The 19,760-nt window shown below is 40.3% G+C and overlaps 1 protein-coding gene and 1 long non-coding RNA gene across 6 annotated transcripts in view; one reads left to right on the forward strand and one right to left on the reverse strand.

Moving 5' to 3' along the window:
* The window catches only part of LOC140638475 (uncharacterized), an 83,765-nt gene extending 70,649 nt beyond the window's left edge, over positions 1–13,116 (reverse strand). For all 5 annotated transcript variants that reach the window (XR_012035508.1, XR_012035507.1, XR_012035506.1 and 2 more), the window contains exon 1: positions 12,646–13,116. This is a non-coding gene — a long non-coding RNA (uncharacterized lncRNA). The remainder of the gene's footprint in view (positions 1–12,645) is intronic.
* A 259-nt stretch (positions 13,117–13,375) lies between these two features.
* The window catches only part of AGTPBP1 (ATP/GTP binding carboxypeptidase 1), a 177,282-nt gene continuing 170,897 nt past the window's right edge, over positions 13,376–19,760 (forward strand). The window contains 2 exon segments of the mRNA XM_072835890.1: positions 13,376–13,524; positions 13,527–13,582. Coding sequence (XP_072691991.1) covers positions 13,456–13,524; positions 13,527–13,582 — 125 coding nt within the window. The 5' untranslated portion in view covers positions 13,376–13,455.

A 19,760-nucleotide genomic window follows, 5' to 3' on the forward strand; every position in this document is an offset into this window, starting at 1 on the left:
TCATAGCTGAGAACTTCCTTAACTTGGGGAGGGAAACAGGCATTCAGATCCAGGAGATAGAGAGATCCCCCCCTAAAATCAATAAAAACCTTTCAACACCCCAACATTTAATAGTGGAACTTGCAAATTCCAAAGATAAAGAGAAAATCCTTAAAGTAGCAAGAGACAAGAAATCCCTAACTTATATGGGGAGAAATATTAGATTAACAGCAGACCTCTCCACAAAGACCTGGCAGGCCAGAAAGGACTGGCAGGTAATAATATTCAGGGTCCTAAATGAGAAGAACATGCAACCAAGAATACTTTACTCAGCAAGGCTCTCATTCAGAATAGAAGGAGAGAGGGCAGCCCCGGTTGTGCAGCGGTTTAGCGCCGCCTGCAGCCGGGGGTGTGATCCTGGAGACACAGGATCAAGTCCCATATCGGGCTTCCTACAGGGAGCCTGCTTCTCCCTCTGCCTGTGTCTCTGCCTCTCTCTTTGCTCTCTCTGAATGAATAAATAAATAAATATTAAAAAAAAAAAAAAGAATAGAAGGAGAGATAAAGAGCTTCCAAGATAGGCAGAAACTGAAAGAATATGTGACCACCAAACCAGTTCTGCAAGAAATATTAAGGGGGACTCTATAAAAGAAAAAGGATGCCCAAAGAAATAATCCACAAAAACAGGGACTGAATAGGTATTATGATGACACTAAATTCATATCTTTCAATAGTAACTCTGAACGTGAATGGGCTTCATGATCCCATCAAAAGATGTAGGGTTTCAGACTGAATAAAAAAGCAAGACCATCTATTTGCTATCTACAAGAGACTCATTTGAGACCTAAAGACACCAACAGCCTGAAAATGAAAGGTTGGAGACCCATTTACCATTCAAATGGTCTTCAAAAGAAAGCGGGGGTAGCAATCCTCATGTCAGATAATTTCTTTTTTTTTAGAATTTATTCATGAGTGACAGAGAGAGAGAGAGAGAAAGAAAGGCAGAGACAGAGGCAGAGGCTGAATCAGGCTCCATGCAGGGAGCCCAATGTGGGACTCCATCACAGGTCTCCAGGATCAGGCCCTGGGCTGAAGGTGGTGCTAAACTACTGAGCCACCCGGGCTGCTCACAGATAAATGACAGTTTATCCCAAAGACTGTAGTAAGAGATGAAGAGGGACACTATATCATACTTAAAGGATCTATCCAACAAGAGGACCTAACAATCATGAATATTTGTGCCCCTAATGTGGGAGCTGCCAAGTATATCAATCAATTAATAACGAAAGTTAAGACATACTCAGATAATAATACACTAATACTGGGAGACTTCTCACCGCACTTTCTGCAAATGACACATATTCTAAGCACAACATCACCAAAGAAACAAGAGCTTTATTTTTTATTTTTTTGAAACAAGAGCTTTAAATGATACACTGGACCAGATGGATTTCACAGATATTTACAGAACTTTACATCTAAACGCAACTGAATACACATTCTTCTCAAGTGCACATGGAACTTTCTCCAGAATAGATCACATACTGGGTCACAAATCGGGTCTTAACTGATACCAAAAGATTGGGATTGTCCCCTGCATATTTTCAGATCATAATGCTTTGAAACTAGAACTCAATCGCGAGAAGAAATTTGGGAGAAACTCAAACACACGGAGATTAAAGAGCATCCTGCTAAAAGATGAAAGGGTCAACCAGGAAATTAAGGAAGAATTAAAAAGATTCGTGGAAACTAATGAGAATGAAGATACAACCATTCAAAATCTTTGGGATACAGCAAAAGCAGTTCTAAGAGGGAAATACATCGCAAGCAAGCATCTAGAAAAAACTCAAATACACAAGCTAATGCTGCACCTCAAGGAACTGGAGAAAGAACAGCAAATAAAACCAACACCAAGCAGAAGAAGAAAGTTAATAATGATTCGAGCGGAACTCAATGAAATACAGACCAGAAGAACTGTAGACCAGATCAACAAAACCAGGAGTTGGTTCTTTGAAAGAATTAATAAGATAGATAAACCATTAACCAGCCTTATTAAAATCAAAAGAGAAAAGACTCAAATTAATAAAATCACGAATGAAAAGGGAGAGATCACCACCAATACCAAGGAAATACAAACTATTTTATTTTTTTATTTATTTATTTTTTTAAATATTTATTTATTTATGATAGTCACAGAGAGAGAAAGAGAGAGAGGCAGAGACACAGGCAGAGGGAGAAGCAGGCTCCATGCACTGGGAGCCCGACGTGGGATTCGATCCCAGGTCTCCAGGATCGCGCCCTGGGCCAAAGGCAGGCGCCAAACCCCTGTGCCACCCAGGGATCCCACAAACTATTTTAAAAGCATATTATGAGCAGCTATATGCCAATAAATTAGGCAATCTAGAAGAAATGGATGTATTTCTGGAAAATCACAAACTACCAAAACTGGAACAGGAAGAAATAGAAAACCTGAACAGGCCGATAACCAGGGAGGAAATTGAAGCAGTTATCAAAAACCTCCCAAGACACAAAAGTCCAGGGCCAGATGGCTTCCCAGGGGAATTCTATCAAACATTTATAGAAGAAACAATACCTATTCTACTAAAGCTGTTCTGAAGGATAGAAAGGGATGGAATACTTCCAAACTCATTTTATGAGGCCAGCATCACCTTAATTCCAAAACCAGACAAAGACCCCACCAAAAAGGAGAATTATAGACCAATATCTCTGATGAACATGGATGCAAAAATTCTCAACAAGATACTAGCCAATAGTACCCAACAGTACATTAAGAAGATTATTCATCATGACCAAGCTCAGGGTGTGATCCTGGAGACCCAGGTCTCGAGTCCCATGTTGGGCTCCCTGCATCTTAGTGAAGGTGACAAGGAAAGGAACAAGAGGTGGTGGAAAGGGAGGTGGGCGGGGGCCATGGGGTGACTGGGTGGCGGGCACTGAGGGGGCATTTGATGGGATGAGCACTGGGTGTTATGCTATATGTTGGCAAATCGAACCCCAATTAAAAAATATACAAAAAAATACTTAAACAGTGCAAAATATATAAAGTAGTAGCACCTACCTCAACCTGTCCCCAAATAATTCTAGTAAATAGAATGGTCTCTTTCTTGGAAAGAGCTTTGTTTTAAATACATACCTTTGTTTATTAAAGTGTAAATGCATAGTATTTTCTATAGTATTGATTTTTAAAAAGTACAAACGTACTCATATAATTTCTACAGTTCAACAACTTGCTTTTGTCACTTAATCATATATTAAATATTGAAAGGTATCTTAAATGTGAAAAGTGAGTTTAGTTGTGTTTTTAAGTTTCAGTCTAATTAATAGTTAGTGTTGGGGAAGATGACTGAGAGGATATGAACCCTGTGAGCTGGATGCCTGTGATCACAGCCTCCTTACCCCCTTCCCTGTCTTTGGAATGTGCATTCTCCAGTCCCAGAGGCTCCCTCAAGGGCATAGCCTTCTGGATGGATACCTTCTGGATGGTATCTGTGAAGGTCTCTAAAGAAACTCTTTTTTTTTTTTTTTTAAGGTTTTATTTATTTGAGAGAGAGAGAAAGAAAGAGAGCACAACCAGGGGGAGCAGGAGAAGCAGGCTCCCTACTGAGCAGGGAGCCCAAATGGGGGTTTGATCCCAGGATCCTGAGATCATGTCCTGAGCTGAAGGCAGACACTTAACCAACTGAGCCACCCAGGTGCCCCAAGGGCTTTAAAGAAATTTTTAAGGTTGAGAGTCTGCTTTCTGCTCAGAGTGTGATCTCCTGGGAGGAGTCCTGCATCAGGCTCCCCACGGAGAGTCTGCCTCTGTCTCTGCCTTTCTCTCAAGAATAAATAAATACAATCTTTTTTTTTTTTTTTTTTAAAGAAAAACTTTTAAGAATTGTTGGATGGTTCCAGAGAACTCATGTCCTGGTTGCTCAAGATAAGCCTCATATATAAATTCTCTTGCCAGTAAACCCACCACCTAGGAATCAGGAATGGGATGGTCTCTTTCTTTGGTTTCTTAGTGACATCCACCTTGGGGGGGGAGGGATGCTGAGGGGGCTGGTTTCAGATTACATCTGGGAAGCTCTGGAGAGCAGACATGAATAAATCCTTTAATGTTCTTAAATCAGTTAATTATTAATTAGGAAGTCTTTTGGAAATGCTGAACAGTTTTATTAAGTAGGAAAAAATAGTACTTCTAGTGTTTGAGTTTTGTTTAAACAAAAGTTTATTTTATTTTGGTTATTAAAAACAAAACAAAGAGATTAAGGAGTGCACTTGTGATGACCACTGGATGTTGTATGAAGTGTTGAATCACTATATGGTAAACCTGAAGCTAATAATACACTGTGTGGTAACTTATTGGAATTTATATTAAAACTTAAAACAGAGGGCACCTGGGTGGCTCAGTTGGTTAAGCGTCTGCCTTTGGCTCAGGTCATGAACCCAAGGTCCTGCGTTCGAGCCCCATGTTGGGCTCCCTGCTCAGCAGGGAGTCTGCTTCTCCCTCTCCCTCTGCCTGCCATTCTCTCTCTCTCTTTCTGTCAAATAAATATTTAAAATCCTTAAAAAACAAAAAAATATAAAAGAATTGTCTGAACTGTAGGACTGAGAAACTGGCCTGAAAATTGCAATATGTTCCTGGAGACTTGGAGATTCTGGTCCTTTTTATTTTCTATTTTAAAACATATTTATATTTATTAATTTGTTAACATTTTAGTATAGTTGATACACAATGTTACATTAGTTTCAGGTGTACAAGTTAATGATTTGACAAGTTTATACATTATGCTATGTTCACCACAAGTGAAGTTACCATCCATCCCATTACATCACTATTACAATATCAGTGACTGTATTCCTTATGCTCTGCCTTTCATTCCCATGGCTTATTCATTCCATAACTGGAAGCCTGTATCACCCTCTCTCCTTCACTCATTTGGCCCATTCCATGTCACCCCTCCCCTGGCAACCATCAATTTATTCTCTATATTTATAGGTTTGATTATGCTTTTTTTTAATTTTTATTTTTGATTATGCTTTTTGTTTGTTTGTTTTTTTAAGATTCCACTTATGAGTGGGATCATATGGTATTTGTCTTCCTCAGTCTGACTTAATTCACTTAGCATAATGTTTATTAGGTGCATACATGTTTCTCAAATGGCCATCTCATCCTTTTTATGGATAAATGATATTCTTTTCTGTGTGTGTGTGTGTGTGTGTGTGACATTTTCCTTATCTACCTATGTATTAATGAATACTTAGGCTGGTTCCATAACTTGGCTATTGTAAATAATGCTGCAACAAACATATGGCTGCATATAACTCTTTGAATTAATGTTTTTGTTTTCTTTGGGTAAATCCCCAATAGTGAAATTATTGGATCCAATGGTATTTCTATTTTTAATTTTTTGAGTAACCTCTGTACTGTTTTCCACAGTGACTATACCAATTTATATTCCCACCAACAGTGCATGAGGGTTCCTTTTTCTCCAAATCCTTGCCAACACTTGCCATTTCTTGTCATTTTGATTTTAACCATTCTAACTGATGGAAGGTAATATCTCTTTGTGGTTTTGGTTTGCATTTTCCTAATGATTAGTGAGATTAAGTATCTTTTCATATGTCTGTTGGCCATCTGGATGTCTTCTTCAGAAAAATGTATATTCAGGTACTCTGTCCATTTTTTATTAGATTGCCTTTTTTTTTGATGTTGCGCTTATAGCTCTTCTTAAAAAAATATTTTATTTATTTATTTGAGAGAGAGAGGGAGCACAAGCATGAGAGCAGGAGGGAGAGGGAGAGAGAATCTGAAGCAGGCTCCCCACTGAGTACAGAGCCAAACATGGGGCTTGATCCCACCATTGAGAAATCACAACCTATGCCAAAACCAAGAGTCAGAGGCTCAACCAACTGAGCCATCTAAGTTCTTTATATATTTTGGATATTACCCTCTTATTGGATATATCATTTGCAAATATTTTCTCCCATTCAGTAGATTATCTTTTAGTTTTGTGAGTGGTTTCCTTTGCTGTGCAGATACTTTTTATTTTGATGTACCTTATTTTTGCTTTTATTTTCCTTGCCTTAGGAGACATATCTAGAAAAATGTGGTTATGGCTGATGTCAGAGAAATTATTGCCTTTGTTCTTTAATAGGAATTTCATGGTTTCAGGATTAGGTCTTTAATCCATTTTGTGTATCGTGTTAGAAAGTGGTCCAGCTTCAGGTTTCACAATTAGATCTTTAATCCATTTTGAGTTTATTTTTGTGTATGGTGTTAGAAAGTCATCCAGTCTCCCTGGCACCATTTATTGAAGAGACTGTCTTTTCCCCATAGTATATTCTTGCCTCCTTTGTCATAGATTAACTCACTATAATCATGAGTTTATTTCTGTGGTCTCTATCCTGTTCCATTGATCTATGTGTCTATTTTTGTGCTTGTACCTTATTGCTTTCATTATTACAGATTTCTAATATCTGTCGCAATCTGAAATTGTGATACCTTCAGCTTTGTCCTTGTTTCTCAGGATTGCTTTGGTTATTCGACATCTTTTGTGGTTCTATACAAATTTATTATTATTTGTGCTAGTTTTGTGGAAAATGCTATTAGTATTTTGATAGAGATTGCATTGAATCTGTACATTACTCGGGGTAATATGGGAATTTTGACAATATTAATTCTTCCAATCCATAAGCATGGAATTATCTTTCCATTTGTGCCATCTTCAGTTTCTTTCATCAGTGTTATATAGTTTTCAGAGTATAGGTCTTTCACTTATTTGGTTAAGTCTATTCCTAGGTATTTTATTAATTTAGGTACAATTGTAAATGGTGTTGTTTTTTAAATTTCGTTTTCTGAGACTATCTTTTTTGGGTATAGAAATACTACTGAGGGGTACATAGATGACTCAGGTTGTTAAGAGGCTGCCTTTGGGGACTCCTGGGTGGCTCAGCGGTTGAGCATATGTCTTTGGCTCAGGGTGTGATCCTGGAGTCCCAGGATCGAGTCCCACATCAGGCTCCTTGAATGGAGCCTGCCTCTCTCTCTCTCTCTCAAATAAATAAATAAAATCTTAAAAAAAATAAAAAAGAGTCTGCCTTCGGCTCATATCATAATCCTAGGGTCCTGGGATCGAGCTCCTTGTTGGGTTTCCTGCTCAGCAGGGAGAACCTGCTTTTCCCTCTGCCCTTCCCCATCTCCCCCTGGCTCGTTCTTAACTCTCCGTCTCTCTCAAATAAATAAATAAAACCTTAAAAACAAAGAAACACTACCAATTTCTAGGTATTAATTTTGTATTCTACCACTTTACTAAATTCATTTATTTTTTCCCATAGTTTTTTTTTTAATGGAATCTTTTGAATTTTTTGTGTATAGTATTATGTTGTTTGCAAATAGTGACAATTTAACTTCTTCTTTACCAGTCTGGATGCCTTTTATTTCTTTTTCTTATCTGATTGCTGTGGCTAGGACCTCTAGTACTATGTTGAATAAAAGTGGTGAGAGTGGACATGTTTGTTTTGTTCCTGACCTTAGAGGGAAAGCTCTCAGTTTTTCACCATCGAGGATGATACTAGCTGTGGGTTTCTCATAGATGGCATTTATTATGTTGTGTTATGTTCATTTAACTCCATTTGGAGAGTTTTATCATGAATGGATGCTGTTGAATCTGGTCAAATGCATTTTTGCATCTATTGAGATGATCAAATGGTTTTTATCCTTTGTTTTGTTGATGTGGTGTATGATGTTGATTGATTTATGAATATTGAACCATCCTTTTAGAATGGGAATAAATTCCAGCTGATCATGGTGAATGATCTTTTTAATGTATTGTTGTATGAGGTTTACTAAAATTTTGTCAAGGATTTTCACCTCTATGTTCATCAGGGATATTAGCCTGCAGTTTTGTTATTTTGTGTTGTCTTTGATTTCATATCAGGTAGTGCTGACCTCATAGAATGTTTTTGGAAGCTTCCCTTCTTCTATTTTTTGGAATACTTTGAGAATAGATATTAACTCTTATTTAAATGTCTGGTAGAATTCCACTGACTGTTCATCTGGTTCTGGAGTATTTTTGGTAGTTTTTTGATCACTGATTCAATTTTGCTACTTATAATCAGTCTGTTCAGATTTTTTATTTCTTCCTGGTCCAGTGTTGGGAGGCTATATGTTTATAGGAATTTATCCATTTCTTCTAGGTTGTCCAGTTTGTTGACATATAATTTTTTACAGAATTTTCTTATAATCCTTTGTATTTCTGTGGGGTCAGTTGTTTCTTCTCTCTCTTGTTTCTGATTGTATTTATTTGGATCCTTTCTGCCTTGATGAGTCTGGCTCAAGGTTTGTCAATTTTGTTCATCTTTTCAAAGAACCAGCTCTTGTTTTCACTGATTTTCTCTATTGTTTTTTTAGTCTCTATGATACTTGTTTCTGCTATGATCTGTATTATTTCCTCTCTTCTACCCACTTTGGGCTTTGTTCTCTTTTTCTAGATCCTTTAGGTGTAAGGTTAGATTGTTTATTCGAGCCTTTTCTTGTTTCCTGACTTAGGCCTGTATTACTAAATACTTCCCTCCTAGAACTATTTTGGCTGTGTCCCAAAGATTTTGGACTGTTGTATTTTCATTTTCATTTGTCTCTATGTAATTTTAAAATTTCTTTTTTGAGTTGTTGAGTTGGTGTTTAGTCTCTATGTGTTTGTATTTTTAACCTTTTTTTTTCTTGTGATGTATTTCTAGTTTCATATTATTGTGCAAATCAATGAGTCACTTGTAGATCCTCATCTGAAAACCCTCCCAAGTCTTTGAACCTTCACCACAAGGAGTTTTTCTTGTAGTGATTCTGGGTCTTGGTTGGTATCTGAACTGGTCCTTCCACTTTGAGTTCCTTTCCTTTGTGCCTCTGAGCAAATCAGCATATACCTTCTCCAGAGATTTTATGCTGCAGCTGATTTGAGTAATTCTATTTTTTTTTAAATTTTTATTTATTTACTTATGATAGTCACAGAGAGAGAGAGAGAGGCAGAGACACAGGCAGAGGGAGAAGCGGGCTCCATGCACCGGGAGCCCGATATGGGATTCGATCCCAGGTCTCCAGGATCGCACCCTGGGCCAAAGGCAGGCGCCAAACCGCTGCGCCACCCAGGGATCCCTGATTTGAGTAATTCTAATTTAGTGAATCACCACCTCTGGTTCCATGGGTGTCTTCTTGGTGTCATTAGAAGCCAAAGCTGCAGGATAGCTTCCTGACTGATTTATTCCTTGGAGAGAGCAAGTGGGGAGTCAGGACCTAGAGTGGGTTGCCCAGAGATCCACTGTAGCCACAACTGCATCTCTCTCAAAAAGTCAATCTTCTCAAATTTATTGAGGTTTGTTTTATGGCCCCATATGTGATCTATCCAATTCAGATCCTTTTAAAATGAGATCTATTTAGGGTATTTACCAGAAATGCTTATGTAGAAATGCTTCTGGATTGTAATCTGGCTTCTCCTTCATATCTAGAAAATTCTTTAATTCAACTCAACATTCAGAGGGGCTTGCTTCACCTTCAAGGTAAATCCATGGCTGTTCATGAATTAAGCCTGTTGCACCCACTCAGGTTGGGAACTCCTGCTCTATCATAGCATCTTTTTTAAAAAAAAAGATTTATTTATTTATTTATTTATTTATTTATTTATTTATTTATTTATTTATTTATGAGAGAGCACTAGTGGGAGGGGCAGAGGGAGAGGAAAAGAGAATCCCAAGCAGATTCTGCGCTGAGTGCCAGATACAGGGCTTGATCTCAACAACTCTGGGATTCTGACCAGAGCCAGAACCAAGATTTGGTCCTTTAACCAACTGCGCCACCCAGGCGCCCCTCTACCACATCATTTTTAATGGCTTTCTAATGATTTATTGTATGGATATACAATAATGTGTTTAATCCAGTGTCTTCTGTTGAGCATTTAAGATGATATATAATATCACTCTGCAATAAACATCCTTATAGTTAAATCTGTGCACATTTTCCTGGTTATTTCCTTAGGATAAATTCCTATAATCAGGCTAAGGATATGCCACATTTAAAAACTTTAAATTTGGCAGGAATTTTTAAGTTCTGTTTTACAAATAAAGTAAGGGTGTAGTGGTTTACAGATATGGATATTTATGTATGTATGTAGGCTGAGGTATAGTTTACATGTTATTTATTTAAAATATTTTAAAATTTTATTTATTTAAGATGTTATTTTAGTTTCAGATGTGCAACATGGTGATTTGGCAATTATGAGAAGTTTAATTACCATGTCCCCATATATGATAAGTGTAGTTTTCAGCTGTCCCCAGATAAAGTTATTAAAGTATTATTGACTAGGTTCCCTATGCTGTATTTTTCATCCTCATGACTTATTTATTTTGCAACTGGAAGTTTGTACTTCTTAATATCCTTTACCTATTTTGCTCATCCTCCTCACCAACCTCCTCTCTGGCAGCTACCAGTTTCTTCTCTGTATTTAAGAATCTTTTTTGGGGGGTTGCCTGGGTGGCTCAGTTGGTTAAGCATCTGCTTTCAGCTCAGGTCATGATCTTCAGGTCCTGGGATCAAGCCCCACATTGGACTCTCTGCTAGGTAGGGAGCCCATTTCTCCCTCTCTCTCTCTCTAGGCTCTCTTTCCCTCTCTCCCTCACGATCTCTCTCAAAGAAAATCTTTTAAAAAAAGAATCCTTTTTTTTGGTTATTGTTTGTTCACTTGTTTTGTATTTTAAATTCCACATGTAAGTGAAATCATATGGTATTTGTCTTTCTCTTGTCTTAGCATAATATCCCCAGGTCCATCCATGTTGTTTCAAGTAGCAAGATTTCATTTATTTTTTTAATGGCTGAATAATGTTCCATTATGTATCTATCACCCCCCCCTTTTAAAGGTTTATTTATTTTATAGAGAGAGAGAGAGAGAGAGAGAGAGAGAGAGAAGGCAACAGAGAGGTAGGGGGAGAAGGAGAGATAATCTTAAGCAGACTCTGCCCTGATGTGGAACAAGGGACTCGGTCCCACAGCTTGAGCCAAAAGCAAAAGACAGATACTTAGCCAACTGAACCACCCAGGTACTCCTTGCATCTTCTTTATACCACACCTTCTTTGTCCATCCATCTATGGATATATCAAACCTTTTAATTTCATACAGGGCAGTTGTTAGATATTTGAGTGTTATCATTTGCTTGCCTCCTCAGAAGATTTCTGGGTTGGTCTGGCACATGAGGTACTCAATAAACCGATGATTGTTGGATGATATTGAATAGTAATAACAATCCTAGAACTTCAGAGGACTATATAGGTTTCAGAAACTTCATGACTGAGATTGTGCTCCTAATATTTATGGTTCTAGATAGAAATGGCTGTAGACCTCTGAGAAGATCCATGGCTTTTCTAAACCTTATGGCTATATAATTTTGTTATAATGTTTGTTGCATTTTGTATGTGACTTTTTTTTTTTTTTTTTTTTTTTTTTTTTTTTTTTTGAGAGGGAGCATCAAGGAGAGAGGAGAGGAAGAGAGAGAATCTTAAGGAGGCACCACGCCCAGAGCAGAGTCTGATGTGGGACTGGACCTCACAACACAGGGATCATGACCTGAACCAAAATCAAGAGTCAGATGGAGGCAGGGAAACCAGCAAAAGAGGAGAAAGAGACAGCTGGGCTCCACTGTTGATCTTTCTTTGTCTGACTCGTCCAGAGTTAAAATAAGCAAACATTTTTTGAATACCTACAAGGCACTGGTTAGACTGACTTGAGGAATTGGAGTTAAATGAATACTATTATATGATCAGACTCTGATTTACATCACACAAATATTTATATTTAGTTTTATATATCATAACAAGCTGTGCTGAGGGTTCTGTATAAAATAGTGGAAAAGAGTGACAGACAGGGTGTGGCTCTGCTTTTTCCCTAGCTGCCTGGTTTAATCTTCTAGGTCTGTGTCCTGACCATCAATCCACACTAACAATGCTTTGCTAAAGTGGAATTCAGATTCTATGTACACATGCATTCACATTTTATATCTATCTTTATTGCGGGTTGATTCATTAAGGAAGATACGTGAATAAAGTTTTATGTATATTATGTATATTTAATTTCTGTAACAGGTTGAATATTCTTAGGTACCTAGGTGTTGTCAGATATGCTTTTCAGATTAAGTGGTTTGGGGTGGTCCTTTTTTTTTGAAAATTACTTAAAATACTGTAATCTACCTTTTGGTATTCACAGCCAGGGAAATTACGGCATTTATGAAATGGCAGTCCCTTATTTTTCCTAGTAAAGACATCGGCCAAGAGCAAACCGCAAGAAGCATGTGTGATGCACCTCGGATTACCTTTTGAATTGCCTTCACATCTGTTTAATTTCGTTTAAACACGGTGATAAGAAAACAAAACAAAAATCTCACAGCTCTCAATTTATTTCTCTATCTGGTAATAATTTTACACTCCGTAGCAGCTAGTTTAAACAGTAGCAAACATGATCCATGATCTTGGAAAAAAGTAAATGTTGAGTATTTATTAAGAATCTATTATAGTGTCTTTGCGTGCAATCAAAACAGAAGGGGGTGTTATCAGTATTCAATCTGACACAATACTTAGGCTCTGATTAAAAAAAAGGGTCTTTGCCCTCAGTGGCTAAACATTACCATTCTCGTGACTGTACGTAGGCACGTTGCGAAAAAGCAGGAAATAAATCAGCATGCTATTTTCTTTCTCCGCAGCTCTAAGCATCTAATTTATTGAGGTCTGGCCATAAGGTGCAGTTTCCTTGTGTTCTGGGAGCCCAGCTGTGCTAACTGCCGGTCTTCCAGCTTCTTCTTGTGGACGCTCCTTGAGGTCAGGAAAAGGCTGAAATTTCCGCGGTCCCCAGGGACTGAGGCGACCCCGGTGTCACGCGGAAGAATTAAGAGCCGCCCCTCCGGGGGGGCTGGCAGCGTCCCGAGAGCGGGGGGACTGCTGGCAGCGGGGGTGCGCGCCCGCCCAGTCCCGGGAAACTGGGACCGTACGGGAAGGTGAAGCGCAGAGACTGGGGAGCCGCCCGCGAACCGCTTCGGTTCCGTCGGACGCCCAGGGGAGGAACGCGGCCTGCGGCGCGGGCCACCCACCGCCCTCGACTCCCGCCGCCGCCCCGCGCCCCCTCCGACCCCCAGCGCCTAACGCCTGCGCACGCTCCCCGAGTCCCATCCCCGCGCAGGCCCGCGCGCGCCCCGCCCTCCCCCCAGCGCGTGCCCACACGGCCCACGCGCACGCGCGCTCCGCCCTGCCTGCTGCCCGGCGCGCGCCGGCTGGCTGGCCCGGGCGTGCGGTGGGCGGGGCGCCGCGTTGACGTTGCCGGGATGCGGGCAGGTTCCGCCGCCGCCGCCGCCGCCTGCTCCGCCGCCTGCTCCGCCGCCTCCTCCGCCGCCGCCGTCGTCGCCGTCGCCGTCGCCTCAGCCTCGCCTGCCGCCGGGGTTTGTATGAAAACACCGGGCGGTGGGCGGCGCGGAATCCGCTGTGCCTCCAGAAAGCAGCCGGTGGCGCTGCCGTCGCCGCGTCGGGTGCTGCGGCTCTGCCCAGTCCCTGCCAGCGCCCCGTCCTGACCCGGTGAGCGCCCCGCCGCCGCCTGCGCGTCCCGGCCGGCCGCCCCTCGGCTGCGGCTTTCCCGCCCCCCGCCGCCCCCCGCCGCCCCCCGCCGCCCCCCGCCCCCGGCCGCGGCGTCCCGGCGACCGGAGAGGCCGGAAGGAGCGACCCCGGGCCCGCCGCGGTCTGCGTCCTGGGACCCTCCCGCCCCGCACCTGACAGGTTGTGCAACGCGTGTCTGGGGGGGAGGGAGTGGACCGGAGCTGGAGGGAGACCCCCGATGGTGTGGGGCTTTGGCTGGTTTCTGGAAAACGCCCCGCCCCGCCCCCACCCGCGGCCCCGCGGCGGCCCCCGCCTCAGCCCCGGCCGAGGGTCCCCGACGCAGTTTTCCGGCAGAGGCGGCCCCTGTGCCCTGCCCTTTCTGTGGGGCGGGCAGCGCTGGTGGCCGAGGTGCAGCGCGGACCGGGCGGAGGGGCGGCGGGCCGGGTCCTGGCCACCCGCCCCCCCCAGGTGCGCCCTGCTTTGCCGGGGGCTGCTGGGGTGTGACAGCGACGCTGGCCAGCTAGGTCTGCTTCATTTCAGGGGGCCGTTTGGCCTGAAGTGTGTTCTCTATTTACAACTTGTCGCCTTTTGGGTTTGATTTGAGCCTGAATCAGATGGCCCTAGATGACAGTGCAGAGTTTCCGTATAGCCTGCCTTTCTGAGTTGCGGGTTCCTAATTGCAAGTATTTCAAGGACTCCTGCAATCCCAACGCAAAGGCTTGCTCTTCTCTACGGTTCTTGTTTCTCCCTTGTGCCAGCGAAGGCTCTCTTGTCCAGTGCAATTTTGAATCGGTTAATTTCTGGGCGTTTTACCCATCGTAGAATGGAGTTGTTATACACCTTAGCATAATCGATGTGAATGTTGATAATTTAAAGGCCATTTCTTGTTTTGATATAGCTTGCTCAGTTCAGTGCTTGAAGGTCCAGCACTGCTGATGACTTAATGCGTTGTAACACTTAGCGGGATTTTTTTTTTGGGGGGGGGGCAGTGTTAATTCTTTGTGAGTGTTTTGCTTTTTTTTCAGGTGTTGAAAATTGTAGCAGTGTTTAATTATAATGCATGACAATTTGCAGTGAGAAAGGACATGATGCCTGTGTTGTGATCTTTATGTAAATCGAGTTATCACTTTCTTTAGTAACCTCTGAATTCTTTTTTTTTTTTTTTTTAAGATTTTATTTATTTATTCATGAGACACACACACACACACACAGAGAAAGAGGCAGAGACACAGGCAGAGGGAGAAGCAGGCTCTACGCAGGGAGCCCAGTGTGGGACTCGATCCTGGGTCTCCAGGATCACGCCCTGGGCCGAAGGCAGGCGCCAAACCGCTGAGCCACCCAGGCGTCCCGTAACCTCTGAGTTCCTATAACTTGTCTTTTCCTGAGAAATCTCGGAAGTTATTTTTGTAGTTGTATAATGGAATATTTTCAATTCAATAGGCTAAAAGCCAGTTTATTTAAGGCTCTTTAAAGGGTACCTATTTCAAAACATGTGCCAAATACTAATCAAAACCAAACAAAACCCTGGGAGATCTATTAGCATTTCCTATAATTGTCGTGATTGGTCCTGTAATTTCTGTGAGAGAGCGATGTCTTATCTACTCCTTATTTTCTTGTTGTAATATGACTTGTTCCGTTTCCCACTCCACCTCGCTTGACTTAGGTTCTACGATGAAGTTATAGGTTCATTTTTAATAACCTCAATTTCTGCCTTGAATTAATTGCTTCTACACTTAGAACTGCAGTCTCACTCCGAACTTTTAAAGAAAGGGAACTTAAGAGTTCCTCTTGTTATTAGTCAACATTGCAAAACATTTAAGTGTTTAATGTAACGTAAGCTTTTGTAGAAGCAGTTTTTATAAAGCTTTGCCCATCGATTTGAGGCATTATTTTTCTCTTTGGAACAGTTTAGCTAGACTCCTATATAATCATGGTTTTTATCTTCAACAGCAGAGGGAAAAGAGACCTGAGACTTTTGAAATTACCTAATTTGTATTCGGTTCTACTTTTTGGAGTTTTCAATAAATCTCCACAGTATTCACCTTCCAAAATGTACTACTCTTGCTTGAGGTCGCTCAGTACCTGGAAGTTGAACAGTGTATCATTAGTAATGGATGAAGCTGTCAGAGGCCTCTCTGGAAGTTGGGAGCTTCCCTTAGGGAATGTTTTTTTTTTTTAAAGATTTATTTACTCATGAGAGACACAGAGAGAGAGAGAGAGAGAGAGAGGCAGAGACACAGGCAGAGGGAGAGGGAGAAGCAGGCTCCATGCAGGGAGCCCGACGTGGGACTCGATCCCTGGACTCCAGGATCACGCCCCGGGCTGAAGGCGGGCGCTAAACCGCTGAGCCACCCAGGCTGCCCAGGGAATGGGTTTTGATGTGAACAACAGAAGTTGTTTGGATGAGGAATTTTAAATTTTATATATTATTATTGGTTACTGTGCCTGTGTTCTATAATGTAGTGGCTAGGGAGTTGGGCTTCAGAGCCAGCCCAGCTGGATTTGAATCCTGACTTTGCTTGAGGCACGTTTTTTTATCTTCTTTGTGCTTCAGTTTTCTCAATTCCAAAAATGGGAGTAAGAATGGTTGTACCCTTAAGATCTTGAATATTAAAAGAGTTAATACACATAAAGTACTTAGCCCACAGTGCCTGGCATATAGTAATCAATCATTCAGTAAATATTGCTACTACTGCTCCTCCTCACTCTTCCAAGGGATCTAGCAAGCTGAAGAAGGACGTTAGGTCGATCGAGGATTATTACTGCAGAATAATTCCCCTGTGACCCATTCGCTCCTTTGGGGCTAAATGAGAGCTTAGTCTCACTATCCTGCCTTGGAAGCATGTAATTTAGTTTTAAATAGAACAGCTAGACCCTGAGCTGGGTGCCCTGAGATGCTGCTGGCAAAGTGCTGAAGTATCCCTGTTTGTCCCTTATGACAGAACCTTGGATTGTCTCCCTCATGGTGGTGGTGACTGCTATTTTAATCACCTGTTTTTGACTTTGTGATTGCATGTTTCTTTGTCATGTGCTGCTTTCAAAAATATTATCTATCAAACTATTAATAGGTTTAAGTTTATCTAATCAAGATATTGCATGATGTTTTCAGGACAGACAAAATCACTTTCATCTGTGCATTCTTTTGTTTTTTCTTTATTGGTGTTAGAGTGAGGATGGTTTTGATTTGACATTGTATTCCTTTTCAGCTCCTGTAATTTTTCTAGGAAAGATTTTTTTAAATTAATGATCTTTTTTTTTTATTTATTTTTTTAAAGTTTTTTATTTATTTATGATAGTCACAGAGAGAGAGAGGCAGAGGCATAGGCAGAGGGAGAAGCAGGCTCCATGCACCGGGAGCCCGATGTGGGATTCGATCCCGGGTCTCCAGGATCGCGCCCTGGGCCAAAGGCAGGCGCCAAACCGCTGCGCCACCCAGGGATCCCCTTAAATTAATGATCTTATGTACATTTTTGTACTTCTTGGTTTGCAGGGATCTGATATTAATTCTCCTTTAAATCAGTTATTTTCAAGCTTTTGATTTCAGGACTCTTTCACATTTTTATTGAAAAATAAGTATTTTTCAAAATGAATAAGGCAATGAGAAGAGTAGTTTTGTTTTACATTTTTGTAAATCTCTAATGTCTGGTTTAATAGAAATATCTGGATTCTTCTGTCTGCTGCTGCATTCAGTCTGTTGCAATGTTTTTTGGTTTGAAGTCTATAGAGGGAGAAATCCTGCCATACATAGCTAATGGCTGGAAAAGGGTGGGGGGTATTTTAATAGTCTCTTCAGATGATAATGGATTTTCTTGTTTGGTGCTACATCACAGCTCAACATGTGTTGGTTTTTTTTAGTCATTTGCAGTATGGAATCTGAAATCATATCAGTGGGCTTTTTTCATAGTGTTATATTAAAATCCATTGGTCTGAACTTTGAATGGATCCTACATAACTGGATCCATTCCAGTTATGGAATAGATAAAATTCATAACTTGAATTTGTAACATCATGTTGCCGTCATTTATAAATATTGGTTCAGTTACTGCAGATCTTCCAAATGTTGACACATTTCATATGGTATTAAAAAATTACGTTTGTTAATATCACCAGTTATCCTATCAGAAACAAATTATTGGGAAGCTGTCCAGTTCCTGACATGATGGTACTTATGAGTTTTTCAGAAATCTGATTTTTGCTTTTGAAAGCTCAAATTTTATCATTGGCAAGAAATATGACTGTCAGTTGTTTCCTAGAAGTGCCAAGCAGATTTTGTTCTCTGAACGAACCTGTGCCAGAACACCTAAGTCTGAATAACCATAGTCGTTCTTTCAAGAAAAATGGTGTTTCATGAAAAAAAAGACTAGTGTAAACCCTCAGTTCAATCACACAAGTACTTTACCTTGAGACAGCCATCAATTATTGTCGTTTAGTATGTGGCCAGAAATGCTTCCTGTGTACTCACCATTTTGTCACATAGAATATTTAAAAAGATGTATACTCAGGGACTGAGATTCAATAAAATTAATTTTTACTATTTGAAGGACATTCTTAAGTGAAAAAGGCTTTTTTTTTTTTTTTCAAATAGCTACTGGTACTTGATGGTGAAAAATATAATGATTAATGTTTGGTGCCAGTACCATAAGTTGTTCTAAGAGCCAGAAATGTTATACATCACTGCTTTTGTACCATTAGTATAAATGCTGATAAAGTTAAAAAGGTTAATGATATTTTAGTGTTATTATGAAAATAGTTTTGACCTTGTGGACCCCCTAAAAAGGTGTCAGGACCCCATGGACCACATTTAAGGGACTTTTGGTATAAGTCAGCAGATTCCTACCAGACTTTGGTAAGGAATGGACATGGTTGTGACAGTCATTAGTCTGTTTTTGCTTCAGACTTTTGGGTCCCAGTAAAGGCCCCCATTTTTTTTTAAAGCACAATAAAGGTTATTCACAGAAAATTGAGCTTTTTAAGGGCTTTAGTCAGGTGCTAATACAGGGGAACTACAGTATTAGTAATCTGTAATAATTACACTATCTAAACAAGATATGGGAGTACATTTCCACACAAATGTTTAAGACTAATTTTGGGGGTTTTACATATTAGACAAAAATAGTGAAGACATAGTGTGAAAAGCTCAATTGATACCCAGCTCTTAAGCTAAAATAAACATTTTAGCTTTCCTTCTTAATCTCTATTCATTTCTCACCGAATTCATGCTGAGGATCAACCATCCTAAGGAGAGGTACCCAGCACTTGCTATCTTTGCCTCACATCCTACCTTAGGAGGAAAATGATTTAAGACTATGAAGATTATAAGGGTGTACATGGGGAATAAAGATAATAAGGTTTATGAATGATTTTAGATAGAATGCTGGTAATAAAAATGTGAACACTACCTACATGTGATGCGTTTAATGAATTGAAAAGGATACTATATTTGACAAGAATTCTCCAGATTAATTTGTTATGGGCACTTTCTAGTTGCATGTAGATAGAAGTGATGACGGATAATGTAAGACAGCAAACCTCCTTGGTGAGGTTCTATTAATTACAAAGTGAGAGAATTTGACTCCCAGGGGATCTTGGAAGCTTCCTACAACTCAAGGGTTCTGGGTTTTTTTCTTTGCCTATTGAGAATGACCTTTTCATTTGTTAATTCCATCTTATTAATTTGAATTCATGTTTTCATTTGAAACTTATTTTTCCTAATTCTTAACATATTGATTTATATTCATGTATTTGGTTTGTATTTTGATTTAAAAAATTAACTTTTAAAATTATGGCTATATATATAATATAAAAATTACCATTTTAAACATTTTTAAGTTATAGGTTATCAGAATTAAGTACATTCACATTGTTGTGTGGCCATTACAACGTCCATCTTTAGATTTTTTTTTTCTTGCAAAACCGAAACTTTGTACTGTTTAAACAGCTCATTTCCTTCTTCCCTGTAGCCCTTGGCGACCACCGTTCTACTTTCTCTCTGAATTTGACTGCTTTAAGTACCTTTTATGAATAGAATCATCAGGTATTGCCCTTTTGTGAGTGGCTATTTCATTTAGCATCGTCTTCAAGATTCATCCACGTAGCATGTGTCAGAATTTCCTTCTTTTAGGGCTGAATAATGTTCTATTTGTATATACCACATTTGTAT

This window comes from Canis lupus, chromosome 1 (assembly GCF_048164855.1).
Source record: "Canis lupus baileyi chromosome 1, mCanLup2.hap1, whole genome shotgun sequence".
Classification (NCBI taxonomy): Eukaryota; Metazoa; Chordata; class Mammalia; order Carnivora; family Canidae; genus Canis; species Canis lupus.